This window comes from Peromyscus eremicus, chromosome 20, assembly GCF_949786415.1.
Source record: "Peromyscus eremicus chromosome 20, PerEre_H2_v1, whole genome shotgun sequence".
NCBI lineage: Eukaryota > Metazoa > Chordata > Mammalia > Rodentia > Cricetidae > Peromyscus > Peromyscus eremicus.
Window position 1 is genome coordinate 45,909,057 of NC_081436.1, and position 21,937 is coordinate 45,930,993.

General features: G+C 42.9%; 1 protein-coding gene across 1 annotated transcript; it reads left to right on the top strand.

The window, feature by feature from the left end:
- The first annotated feature begins 358 nt into the window (after positions 1–358).
- Positions 359–18,670, top strand: Dscc1 (DNA replication and sister chromatid cohesion 1). Its single transcript, XM_059247890.1, has 9 exons — positions 359–772; positions 4,874–5,042; positions 7,432–7,566; positions 9,576–9,666; positions 12,801–12,939; positions 13,634–13,686; positions 14,075–14,229; positions 15,588–15,736; positions 18,486–18,670. The coding sequence occupies exons 1-9, from the start codon at positions 573–575 to the stop codon at positions 18,592–18,594; spliced, it is 1,200 nt and encodes a 399-aa protein (XP_059103873.1). The 5' UTR covers positions 359–572; the 3' UTR covers positions 18,595–18,670.
- The last annotated feature ends 3,267 nt before the right edge of the window (positions 18,671–21,937 follow it).

Below are 21,937 nucleotides of genomic sequence, written 5' to 3' on the forward strand. Positions count from 1 at the left end.
GTGAGATGCCGCATCTGACTCTGCTAGTCCTGGTCCTGGACTGTCTATATAAAACTGGACTGGGCAATTTTGGAGTCACCATAGATTAGCCTGGATTCAGACTTTGCCATCTCCAGGCTCTGCCATCCCTGGCAAGCATCCTGCTTCCATTTGCATGAAGGGATCAATCACCAGGATTCTTGCCTTACTGGGTCATGGTCACGGGTTAAAGAAATTGTGCACGCAAAATAGCTCATTACCAGGACCCACCACAGCTGGAGAGAAAAGGCAGCTTTGGCGGGAAAGAAGGGGGCGGGCACAGTGCGGCGGAAGGGGTGGGTGCAAGTTCTGTGCTTGGCCCCGCCGGGACGCAGAACGGCTAACACGACCTTCCAGGAGTCCTTAGGGGAAACCCGCGCTGGCCCTCAGCAATCCGGGACTTGCACACACGCGGTGAGTGGACTGCCCTGTGACGTCCCGGGACACGCCCCGCTCCTCCCCGGAAGCCCGCTCCAGCCGACTTGGCGCGCTTTTGAAGTCCCTGGGAGCTCTGATCTCCGCGGTCGGCGACACGCCCCTCTCGGTGCCGCGGCATGCTTCGGCCGCCCGCTTCGCGGAGGACCCGCGAGGAGGTGGACGCGACGTTGCAGGTCGCCAAGCTGAACGCCGCCGAGCTGCTGCCCACGGTGCACTGCCTGAGCTTCGGTCCCGGCACCAGCGGCGCCGCCTCCGGCGACTTCTGCCTGCTGGAGCTGGACCCCGCACTGTGCCAGCAGCTGGAGGCCGGGCACAGGTGAGCCAGGATGGGATTGGGGGGTACCCCGGGACACGCCGATCCCCAGCCTCGTGCAAGGCCACCTACCTGTTGCGTTTTGTAGTGTGGGATCTCCGAATGAGGAACTGGTCCAGAGAGTTGCTTTGATTGGGCCAATAGCGGTTCGTGGGCGGATCCCGGGTTTGCTGTCATCTGCCAGGAGGAATCCATACCTCTCTCTGCTAGACTGATGTATTAGCAGGATTCAGCTGAATTTAGAGACAGATGCCAGCGGGAGAACGTCGGGAACAGAGACCGCCAGGGAGTTCTGAACGCCTTAACCGTGATGCCAAGGACTCTACAGAACACAGTTGTTCTATCTCAGAATATAGCGGCAGTATCTACATAGAGAGTGCCTGCCTTTCACTTGGGTTTCTTTTAGTCGGACAGTAGGTGGGACAGATGAGGCAAAAGTTTAAAGCCTGATGTAGACTTGGTTGGGGGAGTCACCGACTGAAGAACTGGAGGTGTTTCTGATTCCAGGTCAACCACAAGTTTGCTGCCAAGACCTTGGATTTTAAAACCAAGGGGCCCTGGCTGGTACTGGTTTGGGCTAAGTGATAAAGTGCTTGTATTATAGGCTATAGGTTGGATCCTAGGTCCTGTAGGGGGAAAAAAGATGAGAAATAGGGGTGGCTAAAGACATGGGTCATAGTTAAGAATATCTGCGGCTCTTCCAGAGGCAAGCACCTTTACCAAATGAGCCATCCTGCCACCCTCCTCAACTAGTTTTTGGACCCGTTTATTTTGTGCAGACGTGACTCCTGCCAATTGATTCCTTCTTGTATTCCTTAGGCATTGTTTCCTCCCCTAGGTTCATTTTAGTCGGACCATCTTGGCTCTCTTTGAGTTTGTATATTGGACCCGTCACATAGTGTTCTAGCCCACCAGCCACACACTGGTCACAAAGTGTCCTTAAGAGAATTACCCCAAAACTTCGTATTTCCATCCAGCTGAATTGGAGATTAAGAAGGACTTCAGGTGTGAAGGATCTTTTCTTTGTTCAGTTAATTTATAGTAATTATTTCATTTAGTTTATTTAGTTGACAAAAGCAAGATACTAAAACATGCCTTTTAACCCCTATCCCCCCTCAAGACGGAGTCTCTAGCCAGACTGGCAGTAAACTCACTCTGCAGCTAAGGATGACCTTGTACTTCTTATCCTCTTGCCTCCGACTCTGCAGTGCTGGGATTCTAGGTGTGTACTACTGCTGGCCTTGTACTGTGCTGGAGAGCGAAAAACTCAGGGCTTTGTGCAGGCTAGGCAAGCACTCCTCTACCAGTGGGGGGGGGGGAAGAGAGAGAGAGAAAGAGAGAGAGAGAGAGAGAGAGAGAGAGAGAGAGAGAGAGAGAGAGAGAGCCTTTGTGTGATTTGAAGCCAGAGGACAACTCTTGGGAGTTGGTTCTCTCCTCCGCGTTTGAGGGAAGTAGAATGCCCCTTGTTTTTACAGCTTCACTGTGTACCCCAGCCAATTCTCGTGTCTCCACCCCCATCTGCCCACAGGAGTGCTGGGTTACAGATGCCCATGAGTCCATCTGGCTTTTCATGTAGGTTTTTACCTGGTGAACTGGCACTTTGGCCTCCCGTTTTATTTATTATTTATTTATTCTTGAACAAGAATTGGAACAAAATGTACCCCTCACTTTTGGTTTTGGTTTTTATGAGAAAGGGTCTTATGTATCCTAGACTGGCCTCCGCTGGTCTTGTAGCCAAGGGTGACCTTGAACTCCTGATCTTACCTTTCTACTCCTAACAAAATGTTTTGAAGTGGGATTAGTAATAGGATGTAGAAATGACTGTTAAAGAGTAGGGGCTTAGACCCATTAAATCAGTGGTTCTCAACCTTCCTAATGCTGTGACCCTTTAATACAGTACCTCATGCTGTGGTGACCCCCATCCATTAAAATATTTCATTGTTACTTCATAACTGCAATTTTGCTATGTTATGAATCATAATGTAAATATTTGATATACAGGATATCTGATATTTGACCCCCAAAGGGTATCGACCCACAGGTTGAGAACTACTGCATTGAACATTATTGGCACCAAGAGTCAAACAAAACACAAACAAACAAACAACACCCCTCTTATTCTTTACACTAACTAAAAGTTTAGTTTTAGAAAAGTCCAGTCTCCTATTTTCGGTTATTTATTGTTTAGTTAAGGGAAGTTGGTTGTGCACAAAAGTATAAAATGCTTTATAGGTAATGAAAACAGAACCAACACCTCAGAATCTCTGTCATCTTCACCTTTCTCCCCCCTCGTCACCTTCACCTTTTTTAAAAAGACTTATTTATTTACTTATTTATTTATTTATTTATTGTACATTTGGGTTTTTCCTGCGTGTATGTCTGTATGAAGGTGTCAGATCCCCTAGAACTGGAGTTATAGACAGTTGGGAATTGCCATATGGGTGTTGGGAATTGAACCCAGGTCCTTTGGAAGAACAGCCAGTACTGTTAACCACTGAGCCATCTCTCCAGCTCCCTCACCTTCACCTTTACTCTTCTTCAGTTGTGGAGAACTCCAGTCTTTAGTCTCGTTTGTAAATAGAATTCTCATGCAGCCTTTTTTCCCCAAGGTCCCTCTGCCACATAGCCGATGAGTAGGCCATGCTGTGAACCTTTGACTGTGCAGAATAAGACAAGGATGCCTTGAGTGGGTACCAGCTGCATTCTTATCCTCTGGGAACTTGTGAGAGATGCAGAATCCCAGGTCTCATCCCGGACCTGAGTGGGTACCAGCTGCATGCTTATCCTCTCAGAACTTGTGAGAGATGCAGAATCCCAGGTCTCATCCCAGACCTACCGTATCCCAGTCTGCCTGTCTTCTCCAAGGTGTCTCTGTGTGTGTTTGAGAAGTAAAGTGCCGCTTTAGCCTGTTTTAGAAGATTGCTGTGGCATTTTCTTTCCCTTTGCTTTTTTGGTTTGTTTGGGGTTTTGGTTTTGTTGTTGTTTTGTTTTTAGAAAGGATCTCAAGTAGATGAGGCTGACCTCAGACCCACCGTGTACCATCTTACTATGTAGTAGCTGAGGATGGCCTTGAACTTCTGATCCCCTTGCCTCCACCTAATGGCTAGAATCACAAGTGAGTGTCACCATCGGCCCTTCAGCCAGCTGCATACCACAGCATCATGACATCTGGATGCAGTGTCTTCTGGTTTTCTTAGCCTGTCTGTGGTGACAGTTGGCCTTCTGGTCTCTTGGAGTCTTTCTTGCCTGTATTTAATTAATTTTCCTTGGTTAGGTACCAGATAGCTAGCTAGCTCTAAGTCCTGGTGTTTTTTTTCTGTGGACTCCATTATTGTACCACAGGGGCCTGTATCAGTTTCTTTGCTGTTTTGCGATTCAAAAAAAAAAAAAAAAAAAATCAAAACAAACAAAAATCCCACTTTGACCAAGGCAGCGTATAGAAGGAAAATTTCATTTGTGCTTATGATTCTGGATGTTAAGAGTCCATCATTGTGGGGCTGGGGAGATGGCTCAGAAGTTAAAAGCACTGGCTGTTTTCCCAGAGGTCCTGAGTTTAATTCTCAGCAACCACATGGTGGCTCAGAATCATCTATAATGAGATCTGGTGCCCTCTTCTGTCCTGCAGGCATACATGCAGGCAGGACACTCTATACATAATAAATAAACAAATCTTAAAAAAAAAAATAAAAAAAGAGTCCATCATTGTGAGAGAGCCTGGCAGCCAGCTGAAAGTGTGCAGTGGGAGTAGGAAGCTGAGAGATACATCTTTTGTGGCAAGCACAGAGTTGAGAGAGCGAGCTGGAAGAAGGCCAGGCTGTATACTCTCTAAGGTCACGCTCAGTGACACACTTCGTCCCCCAAGGCCACACCTCCTAAATCTCCCCCAGTAGTGCCACCCACTGGGGCCCAAGTGTTCAAATGCTTGAACCTGAGGGTATGGTGGGGGTGGGTGGATTTCTCTTCAAAGTACCACAGGTACAGCCCCAAGGCTGAATTTTAAATCTAGAAGCCAGAGGAACTGTCCTCTGGCAAGTATTTGAAATGAGATATCCACTAGTGTCTCAATAAGCCGTGTCTTCCGCCCCCACCCCCATTTTCCCGTAGTTTTGTGATTCGAGGGGACAAAGACGAGCAAGCCGTGTTGTGCAGTAGAGACAAGACCTATGACCTGAAGATAGCGGACACGTCCAATATGCTGCTCTTCATCCCTGGCTGCAAGACTCCAGACCAGCTGAAGAGGGAGGAAACACAGAGTAACATTGTTCACACGGAGGTACTGTTTTGTCCTATACCCGTGTCTGAGATGGCACTCTGGGTTCCAAGCTTCCCTTTGGTTAAAAACTTTTGGTACAAGATATGTGTCATCATAGGAAGTCTAAAAATTTCTTTACTGAAAATTTGAAATGTTTCAGTATTATTTTAGTTCTTTTTGAATTTGTGAATTCTCTTTTTTTCTTTCCACTTTGGCCTTTTTTTTTTTTTTTTCCTCAGACACATCCAGTCTTTCTCTCTCTCTCTCTCTCTCTCTCTCTCTCTCTCTCTCTCTCTCTTCTCTCTCTCTTTCCTTTTTGGTTTTTCAAGACAGGGTTTCTCTGTGTAGCTTTGTGCCTTTCCTGGAACTCGCTTTGTAGACCAGGCTGGCCTCGAACTCACAGAGATCTGCCTGCTTCTGCCTCCCGAGTGCTGGGATTAAAGGCATGCACCACCAATGCCTGGCCAGTCTTTCTCTTAGTGTGGTCTGTTTGCTATTAGGTAACTTGTTCTGTTTTAAAATTTTTATTTTATTATATTTATTTTGTAAAAATTTTGTGTGTGGGTGTCTTGCCTGCGTGCTACGTCTGTGAACTATGTGCATGCAGTGCCCTTTGAGGCCAGAAGATGGCGTCAGATACTCCTGGAACTGGAGTTACAGATGGTTGTGAGCTGCCATGTGGGTGCTGGGAATCGAACCCGGTCCTCTGGAAGAGCAGCCAACCAGTTTTTTTAAGTCACTGAGTCATCTCTCCAAGCCTAACTGACTCATTCTTAAAGTTTTAACCATTTTTAGTAAATTATGCCACAGATATGTTTTGAAAAATAAATCCCTCATACCACAACTAGTGCATTTGGTAGAATTTATGAGGTAGAGAAAGGAAAAAATTTGGGGCTGGAAGGGAGTGTGTGTCTTAGTTTTGAAGTTAGGTTAGTTTGTTAATATGGAGCCAAGTGAAACATTACTTATTTTGGTGAATGCCAATGGTAGTTACCAAACACAAGTCTCCAACTTCTCTTGGTTGTCACGCATGTGACAGTTGAAGCAACGCCCGTGATTCTTTCAGAATGACTCAGAGTCGCTGTTTCCTTAAAAAGAGAATTGAAGAAGAAATAAGGGAACGTGCTGGGAGTTGTAATGATTCATACGGTATTCGGAGAGGGGAGCTATCAATAAGTGTGTGTGTGTGTGTGTGTGTATGTGTGTTGTAGCCCAGGCTAACTTCTGATCTTGATCTTGCTGCTTCCAGTTCCCAAGTGCTGAGACTCCAGGCATACACTACCATCCCTGGTTTCTGCAGTAGTGCTCAGAGCAAATCCGGGGCTTTCTTGCAGGCTGGGCAAGCACTCTACCAGTGGAAGTCCCTTCCCAGCCTCCTGTTTTGGGGTTGATTTCTGAGACAGTCTTTCAGTGTTGCCCAGGCTGGTCTTGAACTCTTCATCCTCTTGCTTCATCTGCCTTTGAGCTATATCCCAGGTCATGGGCATATTTTTGTTTGCTTATTTATTTATTTATTTATTTATTTATTTATTTATTTATTTATTTATTTTTTTGAGACAAGGTCTCACTGTGTACCCCTGGCTGGTCTGGAACTTGTATATAGTTCATAGACCAGGCTGGCCTGGACCTCATAGAGATCCATGTGCTGCCATACTAGACCCTGTGTTTTGTTTTTGGAGGGTTAATTTATTTCTTTTTCTTTCTTTCTTTCTTTCTTTCTTTCTTTCTTTCTTTCTTTTTTTTTTTTTTTTTTGTTTTTTGTTTTTTGTTTTTTGTTTTTCGAGACAGGGTTTCTCTGTGTAGCTTTGGTGCCTGTCCTGGATCTTGCTCTGTAGACCAGGCTGGCCTCGAACTCACAGAGATCCGCCTGCCTCTGCCTCCCGAGTGCTGGGATTAAAGGCATGGGCCACCACCAGCAGGCTAATTTATTTTTATTTTATATGTATGGATGTTGGCCTGCATGTATTCTATGTACCATCATGCTTGGCATTTCTCTTATTTATTTTATATTTCTAGTTGTTTCCATCTGGTTGATAGAATTGTTGCCACCCCATCCATTCTAGAGTGTTTCTAGAGTATTTTTAGGGTGTGATGTTCAGGTATTGATCATTATTTTCTTAGCAGTGCTTTTCTCCTCTCTCTCTTTTTTTTAATTAAAAAAATTTTTTTTTCCTGAGATAGGGTTTCTTTGTTTAGACCAAGCTGGCCTCGAACTCACAGAGTTCCACCTGCCTCTGCCTCCTGAGTGCTGGGATCAAAGGTGTGCACCTGGTGGCGGTGTTTTTCTTAACGGGCTTTTCAAAGTAGCTGAGATGGCTGGGAAGGTGCCACAGAGCAAAGATGACTTCGTGGGAATGTTTTTGTGTCTGAGAAAGGCCCACAAAGGCTTATGCTGCATTGTGATTTCTAGATCTTTGGTTTCTCTAATAATTATTGGGAATTAAGAAGATGCAGACCTAAATTAAAAAAGCTGAAGAAGCTCCTGATGGAAAATACCTACGAAGGCCCTGATAGTCACAAGGAAGAGGATCCAAGCCGCTCAAAAGTAAGAATATTATCTCTTGGTTTTATTTGAAATTTTAAAATGCAAATTTATTTATTTGTATTTATTTATTTATCTATTTATTTATTTAGGGTGTGTGCCATCATCCATTATTGGTGATGGTCTTATTTTTTAAAATTTGTGTTATAAAGATTTGAACATAACCTTTGGACATAAACATAAAGCTGTCTGGGTAGATACAGAGTGACATGTTGTCAAGGACTCTGCCATTTAAATATGCTTGATTTTGTGTGACCTCAGAAGCTAAGCAGGAGCCTGGCCTGGTGGTATGGGCCCTGGTAACCCCAGTCTTACAATATTGCCTTGATTGGACTAGAATTTGCAGAATCAAAACAAGAAACAAAGCAGGATTGGGCTGAGTTAGGAGATGGATGGGAGACCACCTGGGGCTAGTGTGTGCTTCAGGCTTTAGGTAAGTATATAAAGTGATACCCTGTTACGGTTTCAGTGGCCATTTCCTCATAACTAATGATGCTGACCATCTTTCTTGTTCTGATTGATTGTCCTTTTTTGAGACAGGATCTCATTGATCACCATCTGGCCTCAAACTTGCTATGTAGTTGAGGATGGCCTTGGAATCCTGATATTCCTGTGTGTACTTCCTAAATGCTGGTATTACAGGCATGCACTACAATGGAGGGTGTCAGTGGCACTGGAGATGGGACCCAGAGCTTCCCACATGCTTCGGGAGCACTCCTGGGCTGTATCCCTAGACCCTGATTATCGTTTTTTTGCTTGCTTGTTTGAGTTTTATTTTGTTTTTTGGAGATTTTATTTCATGTGTTTTGCCTGCATGTATGTCTGTCTGTACACTCTGTGTTTTAGTGTGTTCTTGGTGATGTGCCATCACCAACACCATCTATCTCTAGAACATTTTATCTTTATAAACTCCCCACTAATTAAATAATAATCCCCTGCCCCCAGGAAATGGCAACTACTCACTACTTCTTGTCTCTATGAATTTCACTATTAATACATCATGTAAGTGCAAACATATATTTATTTGTCCTTTTGTATAGATAGGTGTTTTGTTTTTACATTTATTTATTTATTTGGTATGTGTGGTGGGTGGTAGTGGTGCTCATGTGCCATAACCTGAGTATGGAGGTCAGAGGTCAGTTTGCAGGCTCAGGTTCTCTCTCCCACCTTGTGGGCATTGAACTTAAGTCATCAGACTTAGTGGCATCCACCTTTACCTAGAGCCATCTCACCAGCCCTCTTTGTTTTATTTTTGAGATTGGTGTGTGTTAAATATGTATATGAGGAGGAGGGTGGGTGTACATCCTATGATCTGAGTGTGGAGTCAGAGGACAGACAGCTTGGTGGAGTTAGTTCTCTCCTTCCACCTTTACATGGATTCCAGGAATCAAACTCAGGGTATCAGGCTTGCAATGGCAAGCATCTTTACCCATCAAAAACCTTTAGCTACTGAGCCATCTTACCAGCTCTTAGACTGGACCTTGATCCCCCACCTCCACCTCCAGAGCACTTCCATCACAGGTGTGCAACACCATGACCAGCAACAGCTTTCTGAAGTACAAAACTTGATCCTTTTTATGAAGTCTAGTTGATGACCCTCCTCTTCCTCCATTCCCTCCTCTTCTTCCTCCTCCTTTTCTTGTTCTTTCTTTGTTTTTGTTTTATAGATAGGATCAAACTGTGTAGCCCAGGCTAACTCAAGTTCTTCTTCCTTCAGCTGGCCAAGGGCTAGGATTACAGGTGTGTGCCATCACACCTGGCTTACGTCTTTTCTTCAGTCATTTGTGTTCTTAGTGTCTTAGTCAATAATCCATTGCCAAGTGCAATGGCGTCAAGATTTGCCCGTTTTAAGACAGATTTTGATTTTGTGTTATGATCATTATGCATTAACAGAAGAAACTATTCATGCTGTTATTATCTCTGTTTACTACTTCTCCAAAACTCAGTAAGAAAACTAAGAAGGTAATGTTTCTCAAATCATTAAGATCATGTATCTATTTTGTTTGTTTCAGTATACAACTGAAGATTTGCTTGATCAAATTCAGGCAAGCGAGGAAGAAATAATGGCCCAGTTACAAGTCCTGAATGCCTGTGAGATTGGAGGTAGTGTGACTATTACCATTCATAATGGTGGGACTGTATCCTAAGCGAGTGAGAAGCTTTGGGACACCTTAGCCAGGTTGCATGCTTGTTTAATTTCCTTTTAGCTTCAAAGGTGATGATATCAGAAGTGGAAGAATACTTGTTGAGTATGTGTGAGACCTCGTGTTTGAATCCCAACACACACACACACACGGTGATGATGTTTGTCTTGGACTAGCCTATAAGATGATCGTTACATGAGGTCATTCTGTCAGTCTGTGAACAGTGACATTTGAACCACTCACTACAGACCTTTCCCTTTGAAAGTCCTTAAATATCAAGTAGTCTGATCTTTTCATTTACATCAATTTTTATTTTGGTTTTTCGAGACAGGGTTTCTCTTTGTAGCCCTGGCTGTCCTAGAACTCTCTATATAGACAAGGTTGGCCTCAAACTCAGAGATCCACCTGCCTCTGCCTCCTGAAGGCATGTGCCACCACACCCGGCTTAAATCAGTTTTTAAATAGGTAAAAAAATTGAGGCCTAGCAAGGGCCTGGGATTGTGTTAATGACAGTCATGGCATCAGCGCTACATCTTTGGATTGGAATCAGGTCAACAACTTCATTAAATTTTCAGATAGCTTGGAAAGTGTGCTGTGCTTCTTCAGATGCTAATGCCAGTGTGCTGATGAACACACATTATTTATCATTTCAGCACATGTGGAAGATCCAGGTAGGTTGAGCTCAGAGGTTGATGAAGAAGAGTTCTGTGGTGCCTCCCTTAAGGGTTTGATTGGCTTCTGCTCTGGAGTGTAGCATTTTTGTCAGCATCTGGATCTGTAGTCATCACTGAGTCCATGTTTGTAAGCATCCCACCCATCCATCCATCCATCCATCCATCCATCCATCCACCCACCCATCTATCTATTTCAGGCAGGGTCTCACTTCATAGCCCTGGCTGGCCTGGAATTCACTAAATCAGCAGTTCTCAACTTATGAGTCTCAACCACTTTGGGAGTCAAACGACTCTGTCACAAGGGTCGCATATCATGTATCCTGCGTGTCAGATGACAGTAGCAAAATTATGATTATGAAGTGGCAACGAAAATGATTTTATGGTTGGAGGTCACCACAACATGAGGAACTGTATTAAAGGAAGTAGGAAGGTTGAGAATCACTGCACTAAATAGATCAGGCTAGTTTGGAACTCATGAAAATCCTCCTGCCTCTGCTTCCCAAGTACTGGTGCTGAAGGTATGTGCCACTCGGCCACTATGAACCCACTCTTAGCTTGCCTAGAGAAACATCTTCATTCTTCACCTATTATTTAAGAAGAAGGAAATCAGTATGATTTGTGGATATGCTATTCATTTTGCTCATAGTCTTACAAACAAGATTAGCTTTTGTGTGCCTTGCCCTTAAATGTGGAAAATTCTTTTAAATAAAGAACTGCATGCATGTTCTCCCCCCCCCCCTTTGTGAGATAGGGTTTCTCTCTGTGGCCCTGGCCATCTAGGAACTCTCTCTGTAGACCAGGCTAGCCCCGAACTCAGATTCGCCTGCCTCTGCCTTCCAAGTGCTGAGATTAAATATGTGGCACTACCACTTGACTCTTAATGATGCTTTTGATTTTCCGGAATATACAGAAATTTTCCTTGCAAAATGATAGCTAGGAATTTGAGTTTATTTTTGAAAATGATATCTGGGCCATTAGTTTTAAATTCCTGTAGGGTGTTGCTCTGTAGCCCTGGCTGGTCTAGAACTTGAACTTGCTATGTAGCTAGCTGGCATTAAACATTTGAGATTCTTCTGCCTCAGCTTCCAGAGTGCTAGGGTAGGTATACACTACCATATCCAGTGGCATTTCAGATTCCTTCACAGAAATAAGGACAGGTGTCTTTCAAATTAATTTTATGGTTAGCATACAAAGAGACATAGTCCACAGTGACATTTGTGGCTATTGTTTGTTTTCTTCAAGATAGGGTTTCTCTGTGTAGCCCTGGCTGTCCTGGAACTCACTCTGTAGACCAGGCTAGCCTCAAACTCAGAGATCCGTCTGTATCTGCTTCCTGAGTGCTGGGATTAAAGGTGTGTGCTACAGTACACCTGGCTCACTGTGACATTTTCATGTATGTATCGTTATACTTTGTTCTTAGACACCCTCCTACTGCCCCGTCCATCACCTGTCTGCCCCTCCATCACCTGTCTGCCCCCTCCATCACCTGTCTGCCCCCTCCATCAACTGTCCCCTCCATCACCTGTCTGCCCCCTCCATCACCTGTCTGCCCCCTCCATCACCTGTCTGCCCCCTCCATCACCTGTCTGCCCCCTCCATCACCTGTCTGCCCCCTCCATCACCTGTCTGCCCCCTCCATCACCTGTCTGCCCCCTCCATCAACTGTCTGCCCCCTCCATCAACTGTCTGCCTTCTCTTGGTGATGACCTTATGCCCTGCAAATAGGCTTCCTTTTGGTTTAACGACATGTATATTCTTTTAATTTTTCTTCCTTCCCCACTCCCATTAGACCTCTCCCTTATAATCTTATTTCTGCCTTCACGTCATACATATAAATGTGTCTTCATACACACCTACATACACAAACATACACACACATACACACACACACACACACACACACAAATTTAAATCTGGATTCTATGTATTCAAGAAAACATGGTATTTGTCTTTCTCAGTCTCGTTCATCTCTCTTAACATAGTGTTCTCCACTTCCCTCCATTTTCCTTTGAATGTCATCATTTCATTCTTTACTGCTGAAGAAAATTCCATTGTGTACATGTGTAGCCAGTTTCTTTAGAACTAGGGAAAGATATCTTGACCCCCCAGCAGTTATTGTTCGTGTCCACACCGCAGCAGAATCTGTCATCTCTCCAGTGAGCCGGGCTTCTTTGTGCTGTGAGAACACGTTTTCAGATAGTTGTGATCAGAGAGTCACTTTCAGCAGCAGCACAGGTTACCTCAGGCTATCCCTCACTGAGAGTCTCTTCCCAGGGCACTCTAGATTGTGTCTCATTGACAATTAACAGTAGCCACCACAATGCCTTATGGGTAAGAGGGTGTTACTGCTTTATTTATTGATTATCTAATCCCTTCACTTACAATGTTCTTTGGTAAGTTTGACATTTGGCATTTGTAGGTTATTGGAGGATTCTTGAATTTGATTATGAGATCAAACTTCTGAATCACGTAACTCAGCTTGTGGACTCCGAATCTTGGTCTTTTAGTAGAGTTCCCTTGAATGTGTGCCTGCAGGAGCTTGGACCTCTGGAGCCAGAGTAAGTGTTTCCATTATTTGTCCCTGCAGATTTCTTTAAGACAATGAAATTCTTTTTCAGACAAGAAGTAAACTGGGGGCATAGAATTTATATTCTGATATAGAAAAAAATTTTTAAAATATTTTTTATTTTATGCGTATGAGTTTTTGCCTGCATGTATGTATGTGCATCATGTACATGCCTGCTGCCTGTAGAGGTCAGATGAGGGCCTCAGATCCCTGGAACTGGAGTTAACTGGTGGTTCTGAGCCACCAGGTGGGTGCTTGGAACTGAACCTGGGTCCTCTGTAAGAACAGCAAGTGCTCTTAACCTCTGAGCTGCTCTATAGCCCAGGGGTGGGGAGAAAATAAAAAATATACAACCAGAAAGGACTTGAGACTTTTGGTCACTGGGGTGAATAAGTCTGCATCATCTTTTCTGCTTTTTGTTTTGGTCGCACACAAAAAAATTAATGGTTATGTTTGAGCTACTGTATAACAATGAATGTATGACTATATAATTCATGCAAAATGTGTAGCACAGGCCTAGTATGTGACATTTCCTAGAATATTTAAATTAGTTCTTTTAAGTATTATTTATCATCCAAGTAATTTAATATTTCAAATCCTTAATTTATATGAGTTTATAGTTAGCAACTGGGTTTAAAATGTTTATAAGATGCTGATAAGTTTTCTTGTATGTTTTAAATTTTCAGAGAAATGATTGAACACTGTCTTAAATGCTATGGAAAGAAATACGTGGATGAAGGTAAAGATTGGAAAGTATTCTAATAGGGATTTTAAATTGTGTGATAAAGAAGTCTATTGGTGTTAATAAGAACCATGGGACTGTGGGAGGTGGACAGAGATACAGGATTCCTTCCAAGACATTCTGTTGAGGTAAGGGAAGTGCTAATATTGTACTGAAAAATTAGATAGTACAGTGTCAGTGAGATGGCTGAGCCAAGTCTGATGACCTGAGCTTTATCCCTAGTACAAGGTGAGAACAGACTCTTCAAAGTGGTCATCCGACCTCCACATTCATGCAGTGGCATACGAGAGCCCGTATGTGTCCGTTCCCGTACACACAAATAATAAATAGACCAATGCCATTTTTAAAAAGAGACGCATGAACCTATCTGACGCCGTTTCCTTAGATGAAGTTTATTTTGAACTGAATGAGGACAAAATATGCCGAGTGACCGCAGAGATGCTGCTGCAGAACGCTGTGAAATTTAACCTCGCCGAGTTCCAGGAGGTGTGGCAGCAGAGTGTCCCCGAGGGAATGACGACTCGGCTTGATCAGCTGAAGGTAAGGCTGATGGGGGCTGTGCCTGGGGCTCTCCGGGTGATATCTGACTGGACGAGGTGATTCTTGTCCTGGAGTTCACCTGGGAGTTATTTTATTTTCCTAGACACCCGTTAGGGGTACAGGGTACAGCCTTCATTTGCCCCATCACAGAGTCCTTTAACTTCCTCCAGTACTTATGCACAGTTGTTGAGGCCACAGATGTGGCATAGTTGGTAGAACACTTGCCTAGTACCCACAAAGCCCTTAGTTCAATCCCCAGCATTTAGGGTAGAGGCCAGAGGATCAGGAGTTCAAGATCATCCTCAGCTACACAATGAGGTTATGTCAGTCTGGGCTAGAGAAGACCTTGCTTCAAAAAAGGGGGGATGGGACAAACAAGCAAACAAACGCCCCCCCCCTCCCCCGACCCTGCGCTCAAAGAATACTGGCCAGAGAATTAGATAACACTGCGAGGCAAGAAATGGCACTCAGTAGGTAAAAGTGCTTGCCACCAAACCTCACACCCTGGGTTTAATCTTTAGGACCCACGTGATGGACAGAGATAAATGACTCTTAATTTGTCTTCTGATTTCTACATGTGTGCTATCAAGTGCACATATTCCCTCTGCCCTACACTATACCACACACACACACACACACACACACACACACACACACACTAAAAAATGTAAAAAAACAAACAATCTGGGTGCTGGATAGAGAAATCTTATGGCGACTCAGGTATGGGATTTGAATACCAGAATTTAGGTTATCTAGATTTCCTGTTTCTCCAAGCAGTGGGAATGGAGTAGGTGTCTCCTGTAATCTGGACATGCGGCTCTGGGGCTCAGCAGAGGTATCTGAGGAGAAGATGCAAATGTTCCAGTCATGAGCCAGGGCACTGGAGGCTGTGGGGTAGGGTGAGGTTACCTGGGACGGGTGGAGAAGTAGGTAATGGGCTGGGGTGGAGGTCTGGGAAACCACACATTAAGACAGAGGAGAAGGCAGTGGCGTCTGAGGTGGAAAGAAATGAAAAGGAAAGGGGAGTGGACATTAATAAGAAAATGGGGCTGGTAAGATGAGCCAACAAGCCAAGGAAGGGCTTTCTGTACTTGGCAGTGACTGGCCACTGGTGACAAAAGCTATCTTGGTAAAATGATGGCAGTGTCAGCCAGACTGTAGAGGGCAAAGAAATCACAGCTTGAAGGAACTCTTTTATGAAAATAGCGCCCTGTAAGTCTCTGGCTAGACTTTCTGTAAAGTTTCATGTCTCTGGTGTTTTAAATTCCTTGGGCTAAACCTAATGGCCAAAGAAACGAGTCATATTTAAATATGAGATCATTACTTCAGCTGCCCTTTTCCCTTCTTGTCTGTTGTAGGGTTTAGCACTGATGGATAGGAATTCAAGACCAGAAATTATCTTTTTGCTCAAAGTCGATGATTTGCCTGAGGGAACACAGGAGCGTTTTAATAGTCTCTTCTCTCTAAGAGAAAAGTGGACGGAGGAAGACATCGCTCCATATATCCAGTAAGTAATTCAGTCAGAATGGGTTATGATGGTTGTTCTGTAAGATGTGGCATAGGGTTTCAGATTTATGACCTGAACACGACAGTGCTGTGTAGTCCCTGAGGATACTGTGTCCCTTGAAACTTTCTCAGATGGCCTGCTCTATCATTGTCTGGTTATTCATCCTCAAGGTGGAGTGTGTGTTATCTTTTCCCCTTAACATTCCTTCTATAATCATTTCTCTGCTGTCCTTCCTACAAAAGTCACAGTTCTTCCGAGGAGAGTAAGTATACCCATGTCCCAAAGGTAGATACCTCTCATTGATTGCCACCTCCTAGCTTTCCTGCTGCCTGAGGCATTGCTTGTGGTGTTCTTTTCTTCTTTTTAGTTATATTTATTTATCTATTTAATCTTTGCGTATGTGGGAGTGTGTGCGTGTGTGTATGTGTGGGGGTGGTGAATGCTGGTGCCCCCCACACACACATAACAACCAGTGTGGTAGCATGAGTGCTGGGATCTAAATCTCAGTCCTCATGATTGTGGAGCAAGTGCTCCTAACCACTGAGCCATCTCTCCAGTCCCACTCTTCCTCCTATTGAGGCCAGTCCTCCCTCTGCACTACAGCCATCTCCTCTGGCCCTTTCTGAGACCTGGCTTCTTGAGTTATCTCTTTTCTCCCATACTGGGTCATCCCCCATCACACATGGTCTATAGTGTCACCCAGACTGCCAAGCAACCTGCTGACCCCATGTCCTTTTCTCTCCTTCATAGGAAAATGCCTGATTGAACTAGCCAAGTGCTCTACCACTGAGCTTTATCTCCAGCCCTGCTTATTTGTTTGAGGGAGAGCGGGGGAGTGTGTGTCATGGCTCATATGTTGAAATCAGATGACAGCTTTTAAGAGTGGGTTCCTTCTTTCTGTGATGTTCAGTCCCAGAGATTGATCTCAGGCCATCAGGTTGCAAATGCCTTTATCTGCTGAACCATCTGCAAATGCCTTTATCTGCTGAACCATCTGCAAATGCCTTTATCTGCTGAACCATCTCATTGGCCCTTCTCCTTTTTTAAGTTTTCTTTCTTTCTTTCTTTCTTTCTTTCTTTTTTTTTTTTTTGAGATAGGTTCTTACTAGGTTGAGTAGGCCTGGAACTCACTCCTATTTCAGGTAGGACCTCAATCTGTGATTGTTCTAATCCCAAGAGCCTAAGATTACAGGATTACAAACCTGTACCACCTGGCCCAGCTACATTCCCTCTTTTGCTCATGGTTCCCTGGGTGACCTCATCCAGGCCTGAATAAATGTAGTGACTTTCTTATTCTGCTTTCAAAGTTGATGTTTACCATGACCTACCAATTGGCAAACATTGAAAAGTACCAATATAGTACGTCTTCCATGTTCTCACTGCCAAAATTCCATAATCAACTCATTTCCTCCATCCTTTAAACCTCAGAGCATAGTATGCTTTTTCTATTGTTTAACATACTACTAGTGGCCTCTGCATTATATTTACAATCATTTACAATATATTTAGCAGGCCCTTTCTGTGAACTTTCTGGCCCTCTGTGATCTAGCTCTCTTCCCTCACGTCATCTCCTCTCTCCTCAAATTATGCTTCAGGCAGTCTTCTTTTTGAGGTAAACAAAAGTCCCAGAAGTACAGGCAATCTAGACAAGCCCATACCTGACAAGCCTAGGATACAGGTTCTTTGACTTTAGACGCCTCCATATCACACTGCTTCTATTTATGATTAATTTTTTTTAAGATTTATTTTACTTATTATGTATACAGTGTTTTGCCTGCATGTATACCTGTGGCCAGAAGAGGGCGCGAGATCTCATTACAGATGGTTGTGAGCCACCATGTGGTTGCTGGGAATTGAACTCAGGACCTCTGGAAGCACAGCCAGTGCTCTTAACCCCTGAGCCATCTCTCCAGCCCCCTCTATTTCTACTTTAAAGATTACATGATATAATGGAGATAACATAGGACTTTGAAGTCATACACACACGATGGCAAAATTTGACCCTTTTTAATACCCCAGTTTGTTTCCTCATATCTAATACAGGGTTGAAGAACTCCTTACTCCTCTTCTTGTGAGGGTTAAGTGAAATGATACATGTAATCTACCTAGTTCAATGAAGACTCAGAAGCAGTTGTGTAGCAAGCTGTGTTGTCAGCCGCCAGCTCACAGATGGAGACTTCTTATTAATTATGAAAGCTCGGCCTTAGCTTAGGCTTGTCCCGATAGCTCTTATATCTTAACCCATTTATATTAATCTGTTCTGCCTCGTGGCTTTTCACCTTTCTTTCACTCTATGTCTGGTTCCTTCCCATGTCTCACTGCCGTCTGATACTGTGCCTAGATTCATCTCCTCCTTCCTCTCTCTCTGCCCAGAAGTCCCACCTATCCCTCCTGCCTAGCTATTGGCTGTTCAGCCTTTTAGTACACCAAATACATCTTCACACAGTGAACAAATATCCCACAACAGAGTTTTCACTGTTCTTTTCACATGGCTATTAGAAAGATGGCTTTAAGTCAGATGTTGTTGCACACACCTTTAGTCCTGGCACTCCGGAGGCAGAGACAGGTGAATCTCTGAGTTCGAGGCCAGCCTGGTCTACAGAGGGAGTTCCAGGACAGCCAGGGCTACACAGAGAAACAAACAAACAAAAAGAAAGATGGCTTTAGGAGGTAGAGGTAAGTAAGCAGTGCTGTATCACGTTATGTTCCCTAAAATATTCATGGCACTTGTTTATTTTTATTCCCACAGAGATTTGTGCGGAGAGAAGCAAACTATAGGTGCGTTACTTACTAAATATTCTCGTTCTTCAATGCAAAATGGCGTGAAAGTTTATAATTCAAGAAGACTCATCTCTTAAAAGAATGGCAGACTTTTTGGGGAGACTAAATAGCTTTATAAAGTTCCTGGATGTAATAAAAGAAGATTCTCTTGCATATTTTTACCCCTGACGTTTTTAAAGATTAAATTGTACTTATGACTATTGTATATGTACATGATGTGTGTGCATGGGTACACATGCCGCGACATGCGTGTAGAGATCAGAGGACTTCCCTGTAGTCTTTTTTTCTCCTCCCACTTTTCAAGTTCAGGGATCAAACTCCGATTGCCAGTTTCGCTCAGCAAGCAGCACCTTTACCTGCTGAGCCAGCTTGCTGGCCCTATTCTTGGTTTCTAAAACCAACTCTTTGAATACTTTTTCTCCTCTTCCGCATTTTGTAATTGTTACCATTTTTTATTTCTCCAGTGCAGTAAGATATTTCCATATCCTTCAGGTTACACTTGCACAATGCTCACTAAATACAAGGACAAAAAATAAAAGGTGGATGGTGGTGGCACACACCTTTAATCCCAACACTCGGGAGGCAGAGGCAGGTGAATCTGAGTTCGAGGCTAGCCTGGTCTACAGAGGAAGTCCAGGACAGCCAGGGCTACACAGAGAAACCCTGTCTCAGAAAAAAAAAAAAAATCTGTACTTATATCTTGAAGTCTGTAAGATTCTATGTGCAGAAAGTTCTGATTTTCACATATAAACTCTGTATCTTTACTTAAGATTTGGTGTCCCAGTTATTAATATACTTAGAAAGTTTTCTAAATAACTATTAGTAATAGTCTCATACAAAGATTTATTCTGTTAAAAGGTATTTCTAAATTAAGGGGTATATTATACATTAGTCAGGATGCTCTAGAATATATATATTATATTATAATATAATCTTATATATGTTTTATATAATACATAAGTATATACTAATTTTATATCATATATAATTATATATAATACATAAAATGTATAAGTATATTATAATTATATGTGTTAATCTGTAATTATATAATATGTATTTATATATCATATAGTTATATATATTATATGCACATATATACATAATATGTATATAAATTATATACTATATAAGTGTATTTATATATAATATTTGATATATTGTCATATTTTGTATTATGTATTATATACACATAACATCATATATTATAATATATAATATAATATGCAATGTTTATATAATATATAATATTCATATAACACATGTTATATGATATTTATAATACATAGCTATATAATTATAATATATAATATATATATTAGACTGGCTCACAGGTTGTGGTCCAGTTAGTCCAACGATGGCTGTCTACCAATGAAAAGTTTAAGATTCCAGTAGTTATTCAGTCCATGAGGGTAGATGTTACAGCTGCTCTTTATCCTCCAGAATCTGGAAGAAGTAGGCTCTAATGCCAATGAAGGAATGAACTTGCCATCGAGAGTGAGAGCAAGCAGGCAAAGAACAAAAGCTTCTTTCTTCCATGTCCTTTATAATGGCTGCTACCAGTTGTGGCCCAGACTAAAGGTGGATCTTCCTACCTCAAAAGATCCAGATTAAAGTTGATCTTCTGACTTTAGACATTTAATTAAGAAAAGTTTCTCATGGGTGTAGCAAGCTGCTTGGATTAATTAATTAATTAATTAATTCCAGATGTAGTCAAGTTGACAACCAAGAATAGCCATCACCAGTAGGAGCCTTTATATTAGTTATTTATTACATTGCTGAAGTTGGCTTAACTCTGGCCTTGGGTTATTTAACTATGCACTGTGGGTAAAGTGCGTATAACCCTGCATCCTCTATGAAGAACACTAGGGAGCAGTACAATCCCCCACACAGGTAAACTCACTAGAGAATTATAAATCACTTCTAGTTTTGTTAATCCCTTCCTTTTGTTCACTGGTTGCCCTACTCTCATTGAGGCACCATGCTCTGCAAAGTCCTGGCACTCTCTGTGTGCTCTGGCTCTGGTTTCCCCAGTCTGTACACAGAAGCAATCAATGATGACCCACTAGACCCAACCAGTAAAGACCTACCAGATTCAACTATGAGCTACTGTGATGGCTATTCTTGGTTGCCAACTTGACTATGTCTGGAATGAAGTATAATCCAGAAATGGAGGGCACACTTGTCACCCGGATCTTGAGGCTGGAACAAACCTGCCTTTAATCCAGACTTTGAGGCTGGAAGGCACACTTTTAATATGGGCCACACCTTCTGCTGGAAGCCAATATAAGGACAATGGAAGAAGGAAGGGTTGGTTCGTTCTTCACCTGCTTGCCCTCACCTTGTCAGCACATCCATTCCTTCACTGGCAATGGAGCCTACTTCCTCGGGATTCCAGCATGTGCAGAAGACCAGCTAAGACACCCAGCCTTGCGGGACTGAGCAGCTACTAGATTCTTGGACTTTCTATTCACAGCCAGCCATTGTTGGACTGCAGCCTGTAAGTCATTCTAATAAATTCCCATATATACATATGGAGAGAGTCATTCTGTAAGTTCTGTGACTCTAGAGAGCCCTAATACACCTACTATATCCAGTAAGTGAAGGCCTACTAGATTCAACTATTGACCTACTAAACTCAACCAGTGACCAATCAGAAGCAATTGAGGTAGTGTTAACTGTTGGTCTAGAGCAGTGGCTCCTGACCCGTGGGTCATGACCCCTTTGGAGGTTGTATATCAAGTATTTACATTATGATTCATAACAATAGAAAAAAATTACAGTTATGAAGTAGCAACAAAAATAATTTTATGGCTGGGGTCACCACAACATGAGGAGCTGTATTAAAGGGTCACAGCATTAGGAAGGTCTAGAGGTTGACACTAACATTGATTCAGCCACTGACCTTGACCAGACCACAGACCTTATGTTAACTACATGTATATGTATCATGAAAACACACAGACTTTTGTTTCCTGTACTAATGTTGAGACGTCGCCTCCAGCTTTCCAAAAAGAAGCCAGTGAGCTCACAGATGGTTATAAGACTTTCCAGACAGCTCTCTGAGTTAAGATTTTCAGCAGAGGTATGGAAAGAAGTGCGTTCACCTCAGTGTATCTTTATAAAACACAGTAAAAGTTTCCATTATCACTGCACTCCCCTTCACTTTCTGAGGAGACTAACTTGGAACAAGCCTACCACTGCCCTTCTGGGTCTTATATAACTGTAGAAAATGATGGAAGTCTGAGGATGCTCCCAGCAAACAAAGAGTAAGGAAGTGGTCCCGCATGAGGGCAGTTGTCAAGCATTTATGAGCTCTACCTTTACACTGTATGGGTTTAATAAATAAATGTTCATTGGGAACAAATAATTCCTAGTTTTGGAACGTTTGATAAAGTTACGACTTCATTTTCCTAATTG